We start from the raw sequence: 17891 nt of genomic DNA, 5'->3' as shown, positions 1-17891 counted from the left end.
GCCTAGAGCTTCGTGGGCGATTTCTACAGTCCAACCGCATTTCTCTGCAAACTTGCGCCTCCCAAAATCCATGGCGTGAAGGCCAAGCAGAAAGAAGGGATATTGGGGTGGAATTCCTCGACTTAAGGCTCACCGTGCTTGATCCCCATCTCCTGCCTCCCTAGGACTTGGCCTAAAAGGGCTCAGGTGATCTAACTGGGCGGAGCACCGAGGTCCCTGGCAGGGGCGGGCCCAGGCAGGGGCCGGACCCAGGCAGGGGTAGGGGCCGGCCCAGGCAGGGGCAGGAGCGCTTCCTGGTAGGAACCACCCAACGCAGGAGTGAGTTAAGGTAGGGGCAATGCTACCTGCGCCCCACCTCCGGCCCCACCCCCACCGTGGATGGGGCGGGGCGAGGCGGGCCGCACTGAGGAGACCGGAGGGGAGGGAACCGCGGTGGCTCAGTACCGGCTCTGCAAGCCCAGCTGGACTAGAGTCTGGCCCTTTAAGGGCCGCCCCTGAGGAGGTGCCAGGCCCTGGTGGCTCCAGTCTCTCCTTCCTGGTCCTGCGGGGCAGGGACTATCCGTGAGGCTGTGAGAGGGGGTCGTGCCTGGGGCTCGCCCAGGTGTCCCGGGCCTGAGTCCATGGCCCTGGTGACAGTGAGCCGCTCGCCCCCGGCCAGCGGCCACTCCACGCCTGTGGGGCCCACGGTGAGTCTGGTTTGGTGCTGCCCACGCAGTTGGCTGCCAGCTGGTCTGGGGGCGTGCGTCCTGCCCGCAGCAGCCTCCTCCTACTCCAGGGGGTGGGCGGGGGAAACCTCGAGCCTCAGACTCGAAGGGGCTGGGGGTCCTGAGGCTCCCAGGAACCCCACCAAGCAAGATCCCGAGTCCTGAGCGCCAGCCCAGTTGCCGAGGCCCAGAGCCGGGCTATCCCTTCGCACACCTCGGCATTCCCCAGCCCACCCGCCCCGCTGTACTTGAACTTGGACTTCCACAGTACCTCCCCGCAGGGAGGGGCCTGGGAAGAGAATTGACATCTGACACCTTTTCTCTTGGCACCCCCAAGGAACGCAGGGTAACCCCCACACACACCCCCACTCTGAGAAGGGAGGGAAGGAGAGTCGCCCTGACCCTCACGCTCTCCTGGGGCTCCTTTCTCAGCAGGACAGGGCTGCAAGGCACAGAAGCCAGCTCCAGCGCAGGTGAGCATCTTTCCCTGGACACAGACGCCTCTATCCAGCCTGGGGCCATCCTGGACTCCAGGTGTCAGGGACAGAACTCTCCCTGGAGAATTTGCAGCCAAACTCTAGCGCTTATGTGCCTTGGCTCCAGGGCCTGATCGGCTTGGGACAGACGCATAGGGCTACCTTGGCTTCCATCTCCCTCCTTCAAGGAGAGTCATCTGGCACTCCTTTGCCATCCTTTACCCACTGCCCCAGTCTTTGGCTTGGGCTAGTGCCAAAGGGCAGGTTGAGGTGGCAGGACCTGACTCCTGGGTCCCCCACCAAGTTTACACCTCTCTCCACCGGGCAGGTGGGAAGGGAAAGGAGCAGCCCATCCCTGCTCCAGGTGAAGAGGGGCTCAAGGGCTGAGGCTGGTTCTGCAGGCTGGCGGCCGTCACCAGGGCCAGTCAGAAAGCTCTCGCACCTCCACTCCAGTCCTAAGGACTCTCTGGGGAGGGGGCCCACAATCCACTTCAAGAAGCTCTCCAGGAATTCGGACACCCCTGAAGTTTGAGAACCCTGGGGCCATAATGATCCCCACAACCCTGTCAGGCAGAGCTTTGCCGTGCTGCGTGGGGCTCTCCTGGGACTGCAGGACGGGAAGGACAGTGGTAATGCAGCCGAGGCCGGCTCTGAGCCAGCGGAGGAACCTCAGGATGAAGAGCAGCCTGTTGGGGACCAGACAGACAACGGGCAAGGGCCCCAGAAACAGGAGCAGAGGCAGCACTTGCACCTCATGGTGGAGTTGCTGAGGCCACAGGATGACATCCGCCTGGTGAGAGGCCATCCATAGCCCACACGGGGAGGGGGTGGAGCCCATGTGTCTGATGGGGGCACCCCGAGCAGTGGAGGAGATACTGAGTCCTGAGGACCCTGCTATTTCAGCTACTGACATTTTAATAGGCCGAGGTCATGGCTGCCGGTCTCTGGAGGGCTGTGAAGGACTCGGAGGCTTGTCCTGCATGAATGCCAAATTAGGTCCATGAGGTGGGAGTCAGGGGAGGGAGACTTCCTGATGACATGAGTAACCCAGAAGTGCTCAGGGCGTCCTCCATGTCCAGGGAGGCTGAGAGCCAGCCCTCAAAGACTGCAAACACATCAGTAGCAAAATGTGAAAAACAAGATGCAGTCTTTTGTAAAGCTGGATTTCAAACAGGAGTTCAGGCCATGAGATTAGGCCCTTAAGAGTTCTTTTTGTATGTGGTGCTGGGAATTGAACCTATGGCCTCATGTAGGGTTTTTATAAAATCACGTTTCCAGGCAAAACCAAAAACTGGGCCACCTGTGAGTCCCATTTCTCCCCCATTATTTATTTTTTTTTTTTTTGGTCCTAGGGATTGAACCTGGGGGCACTTTACAACTGAGCCACATCCCCAGCCCCTTGTTTTAAAATTTTGAAATAGGGTCTCGCTAAGTTGCTTACAGCCTCATTAAATTATTGATGCTGGCCTCAAACTTGTGATCCTCATGCCTCAGCCTCCCAAGTTGCTGGGATTACACATACCTGGCCCCTTCCCCCTTTTTATCCCCACATAGTCTCCTTTCAAGAAAAAACCTTTTGAGGCTGGGGTTGTGGCTCAGAGGAAGAGTGCAAACCTTTTAAACATTTCAGTGGACTGTGAAATCCACAAGTTGGGAACCACTGGATCCTAGGCACTGGTCTTAAACCTGGGAACTGGGGGTGGGAGTGGGAGACACAGGGTCCAGCAGGGCTGTTCTGGACTGGGGTATATCCAAATGGGGTGGCAGAGTAGGGTCCCCAAGGACACTGTGATCTGGGACTTCTCCCATCTTCCCCAGGCAGCCCAGCTGGAGGCAGCCCGGCCTCTGCGACTCCGCTATCTGCTGGTGGTTTCCACAAGAGAATGCCTGAGCCAGGAGGAGACAGTCCTCCTGGGGGTGGACTTCCCTGACAGCAGGTGGGAGCAGGGAGAGGAAGGGATGGGCCAAAGAGGTGAGGTGCTAGGGACTATGGATCTCTCTCTCTGTCCCTGCCAGCTCCCCCTGCTGCACCCTAGGTCTGGTCTTGCCCCTCTGGAGTGACACCCAGGTGTACCTAGATGGAGATGGGTAAGCCATGGCAACTGGAGAGGTGGGTGGGGAGAGACTAGGGCAATAGCAGACCTGGATTGAGGTCTGGGACCTACTCTTACCTCTACCTCAAATTCACTGTGTGATCCTGGGCAAGTCACCTAATTTCTCTGGGCCTCAGACTCCCACATCTGACAAATGGGTAGGTTCTCTGTCTGAGTTGGAGTTTGACTCCACCCTCACCTCATCTCCTCAGTGGCTTCAGTGTGACATCCGGTGGGCAGAGCCGAATCTTCAAGCCCATCTCCATCCAGACCATGTGGTAAGTGTTGCAGTGGCTGAGCCCCAGGGCGGCCTCTTATCCTTGGGAGATGGCTGCAGGGAAGGCAGTGTGACCCAGACTCTTCTCCTGTCCCAGGGCCACGCTCCAGGTGTTGCACCAGGCATGTGAGGTGGCTCTGGGCAGTGGCCTCATACCCGGCGGCAGTGCCCTCGCCTGGGCTGCCCACTACCAGGAGAGACTGAACTCTGACCAGAGCTGCCTCAACGAGTGGATGGCTATGGCTGACCTGGAGTCCCTGCGACCTCCCAGCGTAGAGCCTGGCCAGTCAGTGCAGGGGGGAGGGCCAGGGGGAAGGGCAGGAAGGAAAAGGTGGAGGGCCCTCTAACTGAGGGGTTCTGCTCCCAGGCCCTCAGAGCAGGAGCAGATGGAGCAGGCGATCCGGGCTGAGCTGTGGGAGGTGCTGGACACCAGTGACCTGGAGAGCATCACTTCCAAAGAGGTGGGCAGGGTGGGTGGGGCCCGGGGCTTGCCTCTCCCTGGAGCCCTTCCCACCTGCTGCCCTCCAGTTCTGAACCGTCCCCTCCCCCATACCCTGGCCTCAACCCAGTCATGGTCTCAGCTGTCTAGATGGGAAGGGTACTGTCCTCAGAGGCCCCAGATGGGGGGAGGGGGCGTGTGTCAGGAAGTTCTCCTCCTCTGGGTGCTGCCCACAGATCCGCCAGGCCCTGGAGCTGCGCCTAGGACGCCCTCTCCAGCAGTACCGGGACTTCATTGATAACCAGATGCTGCTGCTCATGGCCCAGCAAGACAGGGCTTCCCGCATCTTCCCCCACCTCTACCTGGTGAGCAAAGGCTGCAGGGGTGGGCTACAAGACCCCAGTGGCTGCTGCTCAGAGGCATAGACAGGCAAGGGAGCCTGGTGCTTCTCTCCACTCCACAGGGCTCTGAGTGGAACGCGGCCAACCTGGAGGAGCTACAGAGAAACAGGTGGGCTCCGGTCCTCTCAGGACCCCTTCTCTCGGCATCCGCTTAGGGAATGGCCTAGCCAGCTGTAGAAGCCCGTGACCACTCTTCGCACCCGCTGCTCTGCTTCCAGCCCCACCCGACGCTGTTGCCCTTGCATGGGCTCTCGGGGTGGATGGCAATCTTACTGCCCCACTGGCCAGCTACTGGCCCCTATCTGTAGAACCATGCCAAGAGGAGGGCAGCGGCCTGCACTGCCATGGACCACCTTTTCCAAGCAGGAAATGGCTTCTGCACACCTGCCCATGTCTTCAGAGAGAAGGAAATCCCTCCTTTCCAGTGGGGACCTGATTGCCTGCTCTGTGCACGGGTTTCTGGGAGACCTGCTAAAGTCCCTGTCACTTGCTGCTGCAGAGCTACCCAATCTCAACTTAGTTCAAAAGATGGGCTCTAAATTCCAAGAGTAATGGAAGGGTTACTGCTGTAGTGACCTCAGCCACCTGGACCAGCTGGGGAAACTCGAGGCCAACAAGGTAGAACGATGTGCTCGTGGTCAGTCATCTGCCAGCAGGTTCAGCTCTCTTCCCACCAGGAGCGCTGCACCACCTGACTTTCAGAGCCCAGAACTAAACAAGAAACACCCAAGGTCTGCTGGGTCTGGTGGCCAGTGGGCCTGGTGCCTGGTGTCCATGTCAGCCTGGCCTTGGGCCCTTTGGTACAGGGTCAGCCACATCTTGAACATGGCCCGGGAGATTGACAACTTCTACCCTGAGCGCTTCACCTACCACAATGTGCGTCTCTGGGATGAGGAGTCAGCGCAGCTGCTGCCCCACTGGAAAGAGACACACCGCTTCATTGAGGCTGCGAGGTCAGTTCTTCCTGGCTCCAGCGGCCCAGTCCCAGTCTCACTAGCTGGCCCCGGCTTCTGGCAGACCCAGTGTCTTCCTCCTGCCCATTCTGCCCTCAGCTCTGTGTCCTACCCCAGCCCCATTTCTGCTGGGTCAGAAGCCCCTACCTGCCCCTCTCCCCACGCTGCAGGGCCCCTCAGGTGAGGAAGGGCTGGGGACTAACCATATCCCCCCCTCTTCAGAGCACAGGGCACCCGGGTGCTGGTCCACTGCAAGATGGGTGTCAGCCGCTCGGCCGCCACGGTGCTGGCCTACGCCATGAAGCAGTACGGCTGGAGCCTGGAGCAGGCTCTGCTCCACGTGCAGGAGCTCCGGCCCATTGTCCGGCCCAACCCTGGCTTTCTGCGCCAACTACAGACCTACCAGGGTATCCTGACTGCCAGGTATAGACGGGGGACAAGGAGGGATGGTGTGGATGCTGGGAATGGCTGCTGGGCCACTCAAGGCTGACTCAAGGCCACCTCCTCACAGCCGGCAGAGCCACGTCTGGGAACAGAAAGTGGGTGGGGGCTCCCCAGAGGAGCCCTCGGCCCCCGAAGTCTCTACACCATTCCCACCTCTTCCACCAGAACCAGGGGGCAGTGGGGTAGTTAAAGCTATGGGCTTGGAGGAAAGCCAGGCAGCCCCAAAAGAAGAGCCAGGGCTGCGGCCGCGCATCAACCTCCGCGGGGTCATGCGGTCCATCAGTCTTCTGGAGCCCTCCACAGAGTTGGAGGGTGCCTCCGAGGCCAGTGACCTCCCAGAGGTGAGGCTGGGTTGGGGTTCCATCTGTAGTGGTGGGGGCCATGAGGAGGAGGAGGGATGGGGGAAGACCAGCACTAGTTCTTGGCTTTAGGCCCTGAGCAGGGGGATCTCGGGTGCCTGGTCCTTGCTTACTCTAGTTTGTCCACCTAGTACCTCTCACCACCAGAGAAGTGTATCCCCCAAGCTCCCCAAGGATGGGTACCACATCCTGGGCATCTCCCTTCCCCCTTCTGAGCAGTTGAGGAGACTTAGTGAGGGCAGGTGAGGTCTTGGGAGCTGCAGAACAATCAAGAAGCAGGGCCAAGCCAGCCCATTCCAGGTCACGCAGCCTGACAAATGGACCTGCTTTCTAAGGGGCTTGGCTTCCAGCTGTGGAATGAGCATCTTCCTCAGGCCCTGAGTGTCACAGCCAGCTTTTGGTCCTGGAGACATATCTTGCTTGCCCTAGGTGGGATGGGTAATATGGTCTCCCAAACCCGAGGAGCCCTGCGATGGAGGATGGGGTGGAGAGGGCTTTAGCAGTCACAGGGCCCAATTATGACTGAGTGAGGAAGAACCCTGTGTGCTAAGTGCTTTAGGGCACTAAGCTAGGACTGGAAGCTGATCCTTGCCTGAGGAAATCAGGCCCAACAGTGACTCAAGGTCAAATGGTTGACCCAGAGGAAAGAGAGTCTGTGGAGTGCAGGAGCATTTGCATGGACCAATAGGGAAGCACTGAGGTTGACGGATGGGTGTGGGCATTGCCGAAGGCTGGCATTCTCACCAGGAACCCAGACCCATGTGTCTACACAGCCTAGTTCGGGGCCTGGCACCGAGTTCCTTCTGTGGCCCACTAGGCCGACTATACAAAGAGAGGTGGGAGGAGAGGCTGGTGAACCCCGGTGGCGGGTGCAGGGCAGTGAGGAGAGAGCTTCTAGGAGCCAGAGGAAAGCTGCAATTAGGTGAGGGCAAGGACCTGAGAATAGCTCGATTTCTCTGTATTCACTTGACAAACATCCTGCACCTACCTTTTTCCTGGCTCTGGCCTCCCAATGGCTCTTCCTATCCTTCACCCTTCCAGGTTTTTTCCTCCCATGAGTCTTCAGATGAAGAGCCTCTGAGGCGCTCCCCTCAGCTCTCAGGGGCTAAGGGAGGCCGGCAGGCCCAAAAGGGGTCTTGGCCTGCCCTGAAGTCTCGCCAGTCTGTGGTTGCCCTCCAGAGTGCTGCCCTCGTAGCCAGCCGGACGCGGGCCTTCCAGGAGCAGGAGCAGGAGCAGGGGCCGAAGGCTGGAATATCCTCCACACCTAGGCTTCGGAAGGTGGTGAGGCAGGCCAGTGTGGACGAAAGCAGAGCAGAGGGCGAGGCCTGACCTCACACACGCCTTCTCCCCTTAGGCTTTAAACAGAGAAACTGATCCACTGCCCTCAGCAAGCACCCCTCACACCTGCGGCCCGCACACACTCCCTTGAGCTCCTCCTGGCAGGACCACCCAGACCCTGTCACCACAGCACCTCCTACAGCCTTAAATCTCAAACCACCCGTCAAGGGCTCAAAACTTTCTTTTTTCTTTTTTATGGTATCGGGATTGAACTCAGGGGCACTCGACCACTGAGCCACATCCCCAGCCCTGTTTTGAATTTTATTTAGAGACAGGGTCTTCCAGAGTTGCCTAGCGCTTCGCCATTGCTGAGGTTGGCTTTGAACTTGTGATCCTCCTGCCTCAGCCTCCCGAGCCACTGGGATTACAGGTTGCACCACCGCGCCCGGCAAGAGCTCAAAATTTTCTACTGGGGTGTGGGTAGAGTGAATGAAGGTGCCTTGGGGAGGGCACCCTAGTTTCATTCTCAACGCTCCCTAAAATATTCACTTGCAGTCACGGAATCAAAAATAGAGCTTTTAGGGCAAATTTTCTGGCTCAGGCCCCATCTCAACTCCTGTACATCCCATCCTGGTCCTTCCACCCTCACCCACTGTCATGGAACCAGTGGTCCCCAAAGGCAGAAAGGACCCTCAATCCCCAGCCCCAGAGGCTCCGAGGGAGCTGGCAGGTCAACTTCACACACTTCACAACTGGCCTGCTGCTGCCCTCAGTCCTCCCATGGCCCTCAGTGGTTCTTGGGGGATCAGGCCAAAGAGCCGCCTTCTGTCCTTTGTGGCCTCTGGCCAGTTTTTCAGAATTATAGTATCTGACTTTGTACTGAGAAATAAAAAAAATTTTTCACATTGTGATTTTACATTTGATGATAAAGCCATCTGTCTTTCACTCAGATCCTTCTCTGTTTCTAAAAGGAGGTGGTTGGCCTCTCCTACTCCTTCCAGTTTTGTCACTGTTCCCAGGTGTCCTGTGACAGCTCAGTTTGGGCAAGTGGTATATTTGGGGGTGGAGTGGGAGTTAAAATGGAGAGGAGGGATGACAAGTGCTATTTCCCTCCTCTCTAGGGCAGGGCCTGGGTAAATGTTGGCCATGCAGGCTCCCTCACGGGAGAACAAGTCTACATGGGGAGCAGGCATTTGGCTCTGTTGGGACAGCTGAAGGGAATTATATATGAAGAAATGGAAGATGCTACTGCCTATTTGGGCAAGACCAACCTATTCCAAAAGCTAAAACTCCTTTTGGACACTTGATGCCAGTTCTTGAGCATATTTATGGTTCCAAGAATCACCCTTATGGGACTGGGGTTGTAACTCAATGGCAGAGCGCTTGCCTAGCGCATGTGAGGCACTGGGTTCCATCCTTAGCACCACATAAAAATAAATAAGCCAGGCACAGTGATGCATGCCTGTAATCCCAGCATCTCAGGAGGTGAGGCAGGAGGATCTCAAGTTCAAAGCCAGCCTCAGCAAAAGCGAGATGCTAAGCAACTCAGTGAGACTGTGTCTCTAAATAAAATACAAAACAGGGCTGGGGATGTGGCTCAGTGGTCAAGTGTCCCTGAATTCAATCCCTGGTACCAAAAATAAATAAATAATAAAACAAACAAACGAAAGAATCACCTTTCTCCTACAATGAAAAAGAGCCTGATTTTCCAAGCCAACTAATAAATGCCAGAGAAGGATGTTTGGTGACCCTACTCCTTCTGCCTAGAGGTTCTTTTACTGTTTAAGAAGAGTCAATGCTTCCATCTTGGTCATTTTTGTCTCTTCCCAAGATCATTCTCTCAGGTGCCCCACGATATACTACAGTGTTGGGGGAAGGAGGTAGTACTCAATTCCTTTGTTCAAACCAGGGCTCAGAGATAGGAGCTGGCAATGAACATCATCACACTCATTGAGACCATGTACCAAGCTTTACAAATGAATCTCCCAGCCCCTGGGGGATGCCCAGACTACTCTAACCCTAAAGCACTGTGGGGCAGGAGACTTGGACTCCAGCTCTGGCTTCACAATTCCAAGTTATTTCACCTTAAGTCTCTGCTTCTTTCTGTAAAACAAAGGGATTAGACTTTTAGCTCTAAGAACCCCTCCCCACTAGATTTTTGTTAACAATGAATGCCATTTACCCATAGCTAGAATTCAGTCTCTGTGTGCTCTACAGAAGAGGAATCATTTGCACCTGTCTGGGTGGCATGCCTCAGGTCACAAGGTGGATAAGCTAGTTTCCATTCATGATCCATCTGGCTGAGCAAACACTGGGGCTGCCCACCTTCCTGCACTCAACCAGTAGTATCACCAGATTGCTCTTTCAGTAGTCTTAGCCTGGGGTTGCAGATGGGTAGCGCTACAGTGTCAGGACAAAAGCCAATGCCAGGCTCAGCCTTCTGCAACCTGGGCACATCAAAAAGTGGGGTTCAATGAACTGCACAGTGCCCCCAACACACACTAGAATCCGAGACTTTTAAGTAAAATTTGGCATTTGGGAAACAGACTGGAGGGGAAACTATTTGCACTAAAATACAAATAATTAAGAACAATATGCATATATAAAGCTCACACAAATTGCTAAGAAAAAGAAGAAGGAAAAAAATAGTTAAGAAGGATATAAAATGTAAAGGCTCTGACCATGTCCTCTGGTCCCTCACTTCTATCTCTATAGGCAACAGCTGTTACAGCTTCTGAGGCCCTCCGAAGACAATCCATGCTTATGCCATCAAATACATGAGTATGTATATTCTTTTAAAACAAGACAGCATACTAACATACTATTTTGCACTTAGAATTTTTTTTTTTTTTTGTATTACAAGTTCCACGCTGGCACATAAAGATTTGCCTCATTTTAAAAATCACCACAAATATTCCATTTTATGGAATTCATCATTTATTTAGGCGGTTATTTATGGATGAACACTTTTTAATCCCATTTCAAGCAATGTCTCATTAATCACTCCTGTATATACATCTTTCCACATACTTAGCCACTAAATCTGTACTATGGATTTCTAGAATTGCTAAAGCAAAGGTTATGCACATTTTAAATTTTGTGAGTCATCATTTAATATCTTTCCAAGAAGTTGCACCAATTTACAGTGAATGGGAAAGTCTGTTTATGTCCTTAGAGAGCCGTGCAGCCTACACAGCCATGTCATCACCACGCAACAATCCCAGAGGAAAAAACGGAGGGCCTTATAACACCGTTTCTGGACTTAGAGGAGTTAAACACTGAATCAAAAACGGAGCCTGAATCAGATGCAGGTTTCTAGATTCTCATCCCAGGACCTAACTCTGGAGTGGAGGCTGGACAGTCAACTCACCGACTCACAGTTCTGCCCAAGGTCCGCCCTAGGGCGGCCAGTGCTGGGGTACTACCCGATGCCCAGCCCCAAGAGCCCCGCGGCAACGAGGAGCTGGGGTGCCTGGACAGCCGGTCCATCCTGGGCCAGCTCCACCTTCAAAACCTTCTCCGTCAGTCCAGCCCTGCCAGGCCCTGGGCTGGGGCGGGACGTTCGACGCGGCCGCTCCTCCACCCAGCACCAGGGGAGCCCCATCTTCAAACTGCAAAATCAAAGGCGTTCAGGAGACCGTGCGTCCTCCCCTTTACCCCGCACCCTAGACTCCTCAGAGCCCGACTGCGCGAGAAACTACCTTCAAGGCCTGTCCTGCGGCGGCCGCGGCCGGGGTCAGTCCTGGGAGCCAGGCTCAACAGAACCGCAACGCTCGGTCGCCACCTTGCGTCCATTCCTCCGATCCCCGGGCGGCCGTGGAAACCACATTTCCCAGCGTGCCTAGCGCTCCCGCGCAGGCGCAAAGAGCGTCTTCTAGTTTCCATGGGAACCTCGTCCCTGGAGTCCGGGCCGCGCAAGTCTGAGTTGGGGTAGGGTGTTGCTCCTGCGAAGGTGCACTGGAGCTAGGACCGGTCTGCAGACCATTGATGGGCATAGTGGGGCGCTTGAGGGAGCGAGGCCAGTCCTGCCCTGCTTTCCGGAACCATCCCTCCCGTATTCGTCCGGGCGTCCTGGCGTCCGCGGGCTCCTGGGGCCTCGGCGTTCTGAGGTGCAGGGGCTTGGGTCTGTCCGCGTCGGGCTTGGCTCGCGCCGGCGCAGCGCAACTGCCCCAGCGCCAGGGCTGGTCACCTCCTTCCGAGGGCCTGCGCGCCGACGGCAGGTACTCCTGAAGCGCGGGCCCGGGCGCGGGCGGCCGGCGGGGGTGGCTCGCGCCGCGTGCGCACGTGGAGGTAGCGTCCGGCAGGCGTCCAAGGCGCCTGGGGCTGGAACCCTCTCTGTGGTGGGTGGTCGCGGGACTCCCAGCCCCTCTGGGTTTCAGTGCCACTCCCGCGTTACCCGCCTCCCGGCAGGTAAAATTGGACTTGGACCGAAATCCTCAGATCCATTGCGATGCTCTCGCAGAGCAGCCCCTGGCGCTGTGTGGCCCAGAGGAAAGAAAACTCCTTTATCTTGCCGAGCCCAGGTTCACCTCTGTAAAATAAGGGCTTGAAACAGATGAACCCCAGGGTGTCTTCTAGTGGGCGATACTTTACCCCATGGTGGGTTCATTGCTCCTCACTGAGCATCACGTGCAAGAAGAAAGGGAACTAGGTTGGTTTGAGAAAGGATCTCACCTTGGGACGAGGAGTCAGAGAAACTTGTGCTTGGTTGCTGTTACACCTCTTGAGACTCATGAGGACATGTGTGTAACAGGGGATCATGACAGTAGCACCTCTGGTTTTGAAGGATTAAACTAGATAATGCACATGCCTTTTTTTTTATCCAGCATTTGCAGATAGTAAGCATTATCCCAAGTCTCGGATTTCTAATATTCTTAAAGCATCCACTAGCTCTTTTCCTAATTTCTGAAGTCGTTTTCTTATTTCTGGGCAAATCCATTCTTCTAGGCAGGATGGTTTTATGGGCTGATTCTGGTGGGGGAAGCTAGAGTCTTCTTTACCCACGTTTGGATGTTCAAGGCCAGTGTATCTGCTCCTTCAGTGGTAATCTAGTTTTTATCATTACCACACCACATAGTATCTAGGGAGGACACAAGGCCCAACAACACATAGTGGGGAAGATTCTTTCCTTCCTTAAGATTTGTAGAGCATATGAGCACTTACATGTTATGAAGCAAACTATTTCCTGGGCACTTTTTGAGCACTTATTATGTACCTGGCACTATTCAGGGGGTACTCTGAGGGATACAATGATGTATAAGAAAATCTTTGCCCTCAAGAAACATAAGTTCTTGTGGGGGAAATCTGTTATGTGTACAGACACACATAATTGAAGTTGAAAGTGATGTATCATAAGAGAGGTACAGGTAGCCGGGCGCAATAGTGCACGCCAGTAATCTCAGTGATTTGGGAGGCTGAAGCAGGAGGATTGCAAGTTCAAAGCCAGCCTCAGCAACTTAGCGAGGCCCTAAGCAATTTACCAAGAACTTGTCGCAAAATAAAACATAAAAAGGGCTGAGAATGTGGCTCAATGGTTAAAAACCCCTGGGTTCAATCCCTGGTACAAAATTGAATAAATAAATAAGGGAGGTGGGATACAGGTAACCATGCTATGGAGACTTAGAGACCAGAGACTTCTGCTGCGTGTGAGCCTCCTAAAGCATGTGGAAAGTGTGCACAAACCAAGAAGTAGGGAAGAGATATTCTGCACACCCTTCCCACAGCTTTGAGGCACACAGAGGAGAAATGTCTGTAGCCCTGACTAGAAGGTAGGGGTTAGGTTTTGGTCAGTGTTTTACCACTGCTTGACATGTGGTTGGCACATAGCACGTAACAATGAATTTATAGAGGCTGTGAGTTTCCTATAGAGAGGACCAGACTGGAGTGTTGGTATTACCCTGGGCCTCTAATTAGACTTACATTCCTCTTACAGCCACTCCAGTAAGGGAAGAATTCAAATGGGCTAATGATTATAGAGCAAGGGCCTGATTTTTGTCATGTTTAGTATAATACCAGCCCACTGAGAGCCCAGTGGACAAGGTTTCAAAGAGACAGGAAGGTCTGTGAGCCTCTTTTCCTGGAACTGAGGTGAGGAGTTGGAAGGAGAGGAAGCAGGGCCTAGGATCATGCAGCGGTCTTGAGGACCAGTTCAGATATTCCTTTGGCTCTTGTGCCCATCTTTGGCTCTGTTTTTCTATGGCTCACTTTCTCTCCTATCGGTGACCCACCTGCTAGTGGGAAACTAGGACCACCATGCCAGCAGATTACTAAGGCCTGCAGGTGCTGCAAAGGAACAAAGTTGGCTTTAGCAACTCCATCTTCAGGCTGATTTCTGGGGCCTTGTCTTCAGTCCTTCCCAGAAGCTACCACTACAGTAAATCCCTCAGAGACAGATACCCAGTGACCCACAGGGACGAGGCCTACCTCAGGACTTAGATGGAGGTGTCTCTTGAGGGCACAAGTTGAGAAGATTGACAGGGAATTGATTCAAGGACAGGGCCTATTTAACTCATTAAAGGCCTTAATCACCCAGGAATCCTGTGTGGCTCAGCAGATAGGGGGAGAGTAAGTAGGTACAACCAGATAGGGGGTTAAGCACAACTGACCACTTTTTTTTTTTTTTTTTTTGCTCTAGATATGGGATGGCGCAGGACTCTAAGAGGCCCAAAGTGCTCCTTTTTCTGGAGACAGGAGCCAAGGTGAATTTGTATCCTCCTTGTGACAGCCTTTGCTCATACTCAGAGCCCTGCTCTGCTATTCATCCTGCCTCTGCAGTTTGCTCCCACTCCACTGGCTGTAGGTGAGTTCCTGCAGGCCATGTTATGATTTCTTTGCAGATAAAAGTCATGGAAAGCATAGTAACTCCAGGCCTGGTGCTTGAGAGGAAGTCATGACAGCTCAGTGTCCACCACAGATGCCTTGTCAGCTGGCTATAGGGACATGATGGTCCTTTACATTTACAAAGCACTGTCACTTATATAGGATCTCATTTGATCTCAGCAACATCAGACAGTCTCGTAATATGACTTTTACTTTTTGGTGTAATATTGGGGGTTGAACCCAGAGGTGCTTCACCACTGAGCCAATCCTTTTTATTTTTTATTTTGAGAAAGAACCTCACTAAGTTGCCCAGACTGGCCTTCAACTTATCATTCTCTTGCCTCAGCCTCCTGAGTAGCTAGGATTATAGATGTGTGCCACCACACTTGATTATATGACTTACTCTTCTATATGAGTTCTTAGGTTATAAGTCAAAGGTGCTAAATGATGGCATTGGGACCAGTGATCTAAAGCCTCTGTTATTGCTGAGAGGATGCCCTCTTCCCACTGGGGAGGCCATGGTCCTTGTCTCCCTGAAACTGGACCGACACCTTCCTTCTTCCTTGTTTCAACCAAAAGTATCAAGTCTATTTTCCTCAGCTTTGTAGCCCAGCTCAGCATCTCTTTGTCATGAGACAGATTAAGAGGTCTCATTCTCTCTCTCTTTTTTTGATCTTGGGGATTGAACCAGAGGCATTTTACCATTGAGCTACATCTCCAGCCTTTTCTATTTTGTATTTTAAGACAGGGTCTCACTAAGTTCTTAGGGCCTCGCTAAATTACTGAGGTTGGCCTCAAATTTATAATCCTCCTGCCTCAGCATCCCACGTTGCTAGGATTACAGGTATGTAGCACCATGCTTGGCAAGGAGGAGCCTTACTAAGCCCTTGCTAGAAGGCACTTGTTCTCATGGTGGTAGATCTCATCTGTGAGCTGGTGCTCCTTCTCTTGGCTTTGCAAGGTTTGTTTTTTCCCATATAGGCACCCTGGATAGCTGGGATGCTTGAGGGGATTCTGAGTCTGGCCTAAAGGACCCAGAGTAGGAAAGCTCTTCCCCTACTGCATGGGGAGGGAAGTTATCAAGAACCTGCCTGGTTTGAGATTGGCCTGGGTGATAATGCCACACCCCACACCACTGGCACTCCTGGCAGATCTCAGTGAGTCACGAGGTTTAGGTGGGGAGGTGGCAGGAAGGGCACAAGGAGGTGCAAGCTGAGGCTAAAGTAGGTTCTGTCTGCTGTCCTAACTCAAGCCAGAGATAGCTGTGGAGGTAGGTTTGGGTGAAGGAGGCTGGAGTGAAGAGGGATCTGATTATATACGTCCCATGTGGTTAATCTTTGTTTGGCCTGCAGAGGCTTGCTAGTAGGCAGTTTTGCCCTGGGACAGCAGCTGACCGTCTCCCCAGGCAGCATATCTCAGTTGGATGGACTGACTCCTGCCAGCATTGGTCCTCAGGAGACCTTCTCTACACCCTTCCCTTCATTGGTGGCTCAGCTAGATGCCTCCTATAGCTCTGTCCACAGTCTAATGATCTTATCATCCCAAAGCTGAACTGAACTCTGCCTCCTCAGAAGGTCCACATTGCTGCTGACCTGAAGCTGTCTTCAGCACAAAAATGGGACATTGGGAGTGAGGCTGAGTGCCTTGTGGGCAAATAAGAAGTTTGATTGCAACAGATGGATTTATTTTGGGGTTCGTGGGATGCCTGAGCTGATAAGTGGAGATTCTTCCACCCAGGTACTGCTGAGCCTACTGTGTGGTGCGTGGAGCTGGCCCAGAGCAAGGCTTTTCTGTATGAGATCCGAGTTCTTAGGTTATGAGCACAGTCTGCCCACAGTCCTCACTGGCTCACCCCACCATCCTGTTCCAGCCTCACATTTCACCTCAGCCCTGTTCAGTCATTTCTTCCCTCTCTCCCTCCCTCCTTCCCTCTAGGCAGGGCCAGCTACCTCTGCTGACTACAGGGGCATAGGCCCTTGCCTGGCTTCTGCACCTCCGCCTCCTAGGAGTGTCCAGGTGGGCTTGCACACTACAGGACTTGTGTGCCTGGGCAGATTCTCTGATTCCTCTCCTTTTATAAAGGAGAAAGGACTCAGTAAGAGAGGAGGGTGAGGAAGGAAGAGTAGGAATCACGTGAAGGTGAAGTAGGAAGGAACTAGGTTGAAAGGACACCAATCACAGAACTGAAGGCATCAGGAGGTTGATTATCTGTGGGCTTCATGGTCTGGGAGTGGCTTGTGGGGCCCGGTGAGGCTGGTCTGAATGAGAAGCTGTCCTTGGAAGGAGAATTCTGTTGCTGGTTGGAGCGCTTTTGGAGTCTGAGGGACTATGAAGGATTCATTTGCAAGAAGGCTAGGAGAGGACCAAACTCATTCTCTTTCCTTCCACTCTGGAGCTCCTAACAGGCCCTCCTGCTGACTCTTCTGTTCCTCTGTCCCTTACAACCAGGAGTGAACCTCCAGGTGATAACTCACTTTCCACCTTAATCAGTCATCAGATTCTCCAGGGCCTTTGTCCCCACTCCTCACCTTACCCCAGTCCCTGTTCCAGGGCTGCCCTGCTGTAATAGTGTCATGCTGGATTAATCTTTCGGCAGTATTACTTGACTTCACCAATTGCTCCTAAACCTTCAGGTGTACTACAGGCTGCTTTCGATGAGGGCCTTTCCCAATCTGGGCCTAGCCTGCCCTGCCTTTCTTGTCTTTAACTCCCAGGACGACTCAGTTCATATCTGTCTCCTACTTTGATCAAACTAGACCACCTATCACTCCTTGAAAACACTTTTCCCACCTCTTCACTTTTTGTATGCTTCTCTCTATAGCTGATTCAGCATTGATCTCTCCATCCAAAAAGTATTTATAGGACACTTCTTTTTTTTTTTTTTTTTTTTGAGGAATTTCTGATCTACAGAGAGGTTCAAAGACTAGTCCTGTGAAACTTATACCCTACATGTTGTTGTTATTGCACATTTCTTTCTTTTCTCTTTTTCTGGACCCACTGAAAGTGAGTTACAAGCATTAAGACACTTCCTTCCTAAATATTTTGACCCATATCTCCTAGTAATAAGAACATTGTCCTACCTACCCAGAATATCCTTTTAAAATAAAGAGAATTCTGGTAAAATAAACATAATACAAAATCTACAGTTTTGCCAATTTTTTTTTTTACCAATTGTGCATGAAGTATATTCACAATATTATGCAACCAATGTTACTATTTGTTTCTAGAATTTTTTCATCATCACAAAGAGAAACTACAAATTAAATAATAGCTGCCCGTTTTTTTCCCAGCAGCCTTTATTCTACTTCCTGTCTGTGAATTTGCCTCTTCATCTACTTAATGTAATTGAAAGCAGACCTTACTTGTGCTTTTTGTGTGTGGCTTATTTCACTTAGTATAGTGTTTTCAAGGTGCACCCAGGTTGTACCATGTATCAGAATTTCATTCCTTTTTAATACTGAGTAATATTCTCTTTGTGGACATAACACATTTAATGCATTCATATGTTGATAGACATTTGGATTGTTTTAACCTTTGGCTGTTGTGAATAATGCTGCTTTAAACATAGATTTACATCTTTTTGGGTGCCTGCTTTCAGTTCATCTGGGTGCTTCCCTAAGAGTGGAATTGCTAGACTATATGGTAATT

The 17891-nt window shown here is 52.7% G+C and overlaps 1 protein-coding gene across 1 annotated transcript; it reads left to right on the top strand.

Moving 5' to 3' along the window:
• Nucleotides 1–454: 454 nt before the first annotated feature.
• Nucleotides 455–8340, top strand: Ssh3 (slingshot protein phosphatase 3). Its single transcript, XM_046445199.2, has 14 exons — nt 455–686; nt 1140–1177; nt 1751–1973; nt 2999–3117; nt 3197–3268; nt 3486–3551; nt 3648–3836; nt 3918–4011; nt 4226–4354; nt 4453–4499; nt 5197–5343; nt 5566–5766; nt 5855–6128; nt 7188–8340. Exons 1-14 carry the CDS (start codon nt 621–623, stop codon nt 7473–7475), a joined length of 1953 nt encoding a protein of 650 aa, XP_046301155.1. The 5' UTR covers nt 455–620; the 3' UTR covers nt 7476–8340.
• The last annotated feature ends 9551 nt before the right edge of the window (nt 8341–17891 follow it).

This window comes from Marmota monax, unplaced genomic scaffold (assembly GCF_021218885.2).
Source record: "Marmota monax isolate L192 unplaced genomic scaffold, Marmota_monax_Labrador192_F-V1.1 WCK01_AAM20220418_F8-fsc00038, whole genome shotgun sequence".
NCBI classification, from domain to species: domain Eukaryota; kingdom Metazoa; phylum Chordata; class Mammalia; order Rodentia; family Sciuridae; genus Marmota; species Marmota monax.
This window is presented reverse-complemented; position numbering and strand designations above follow the sequence as displayed.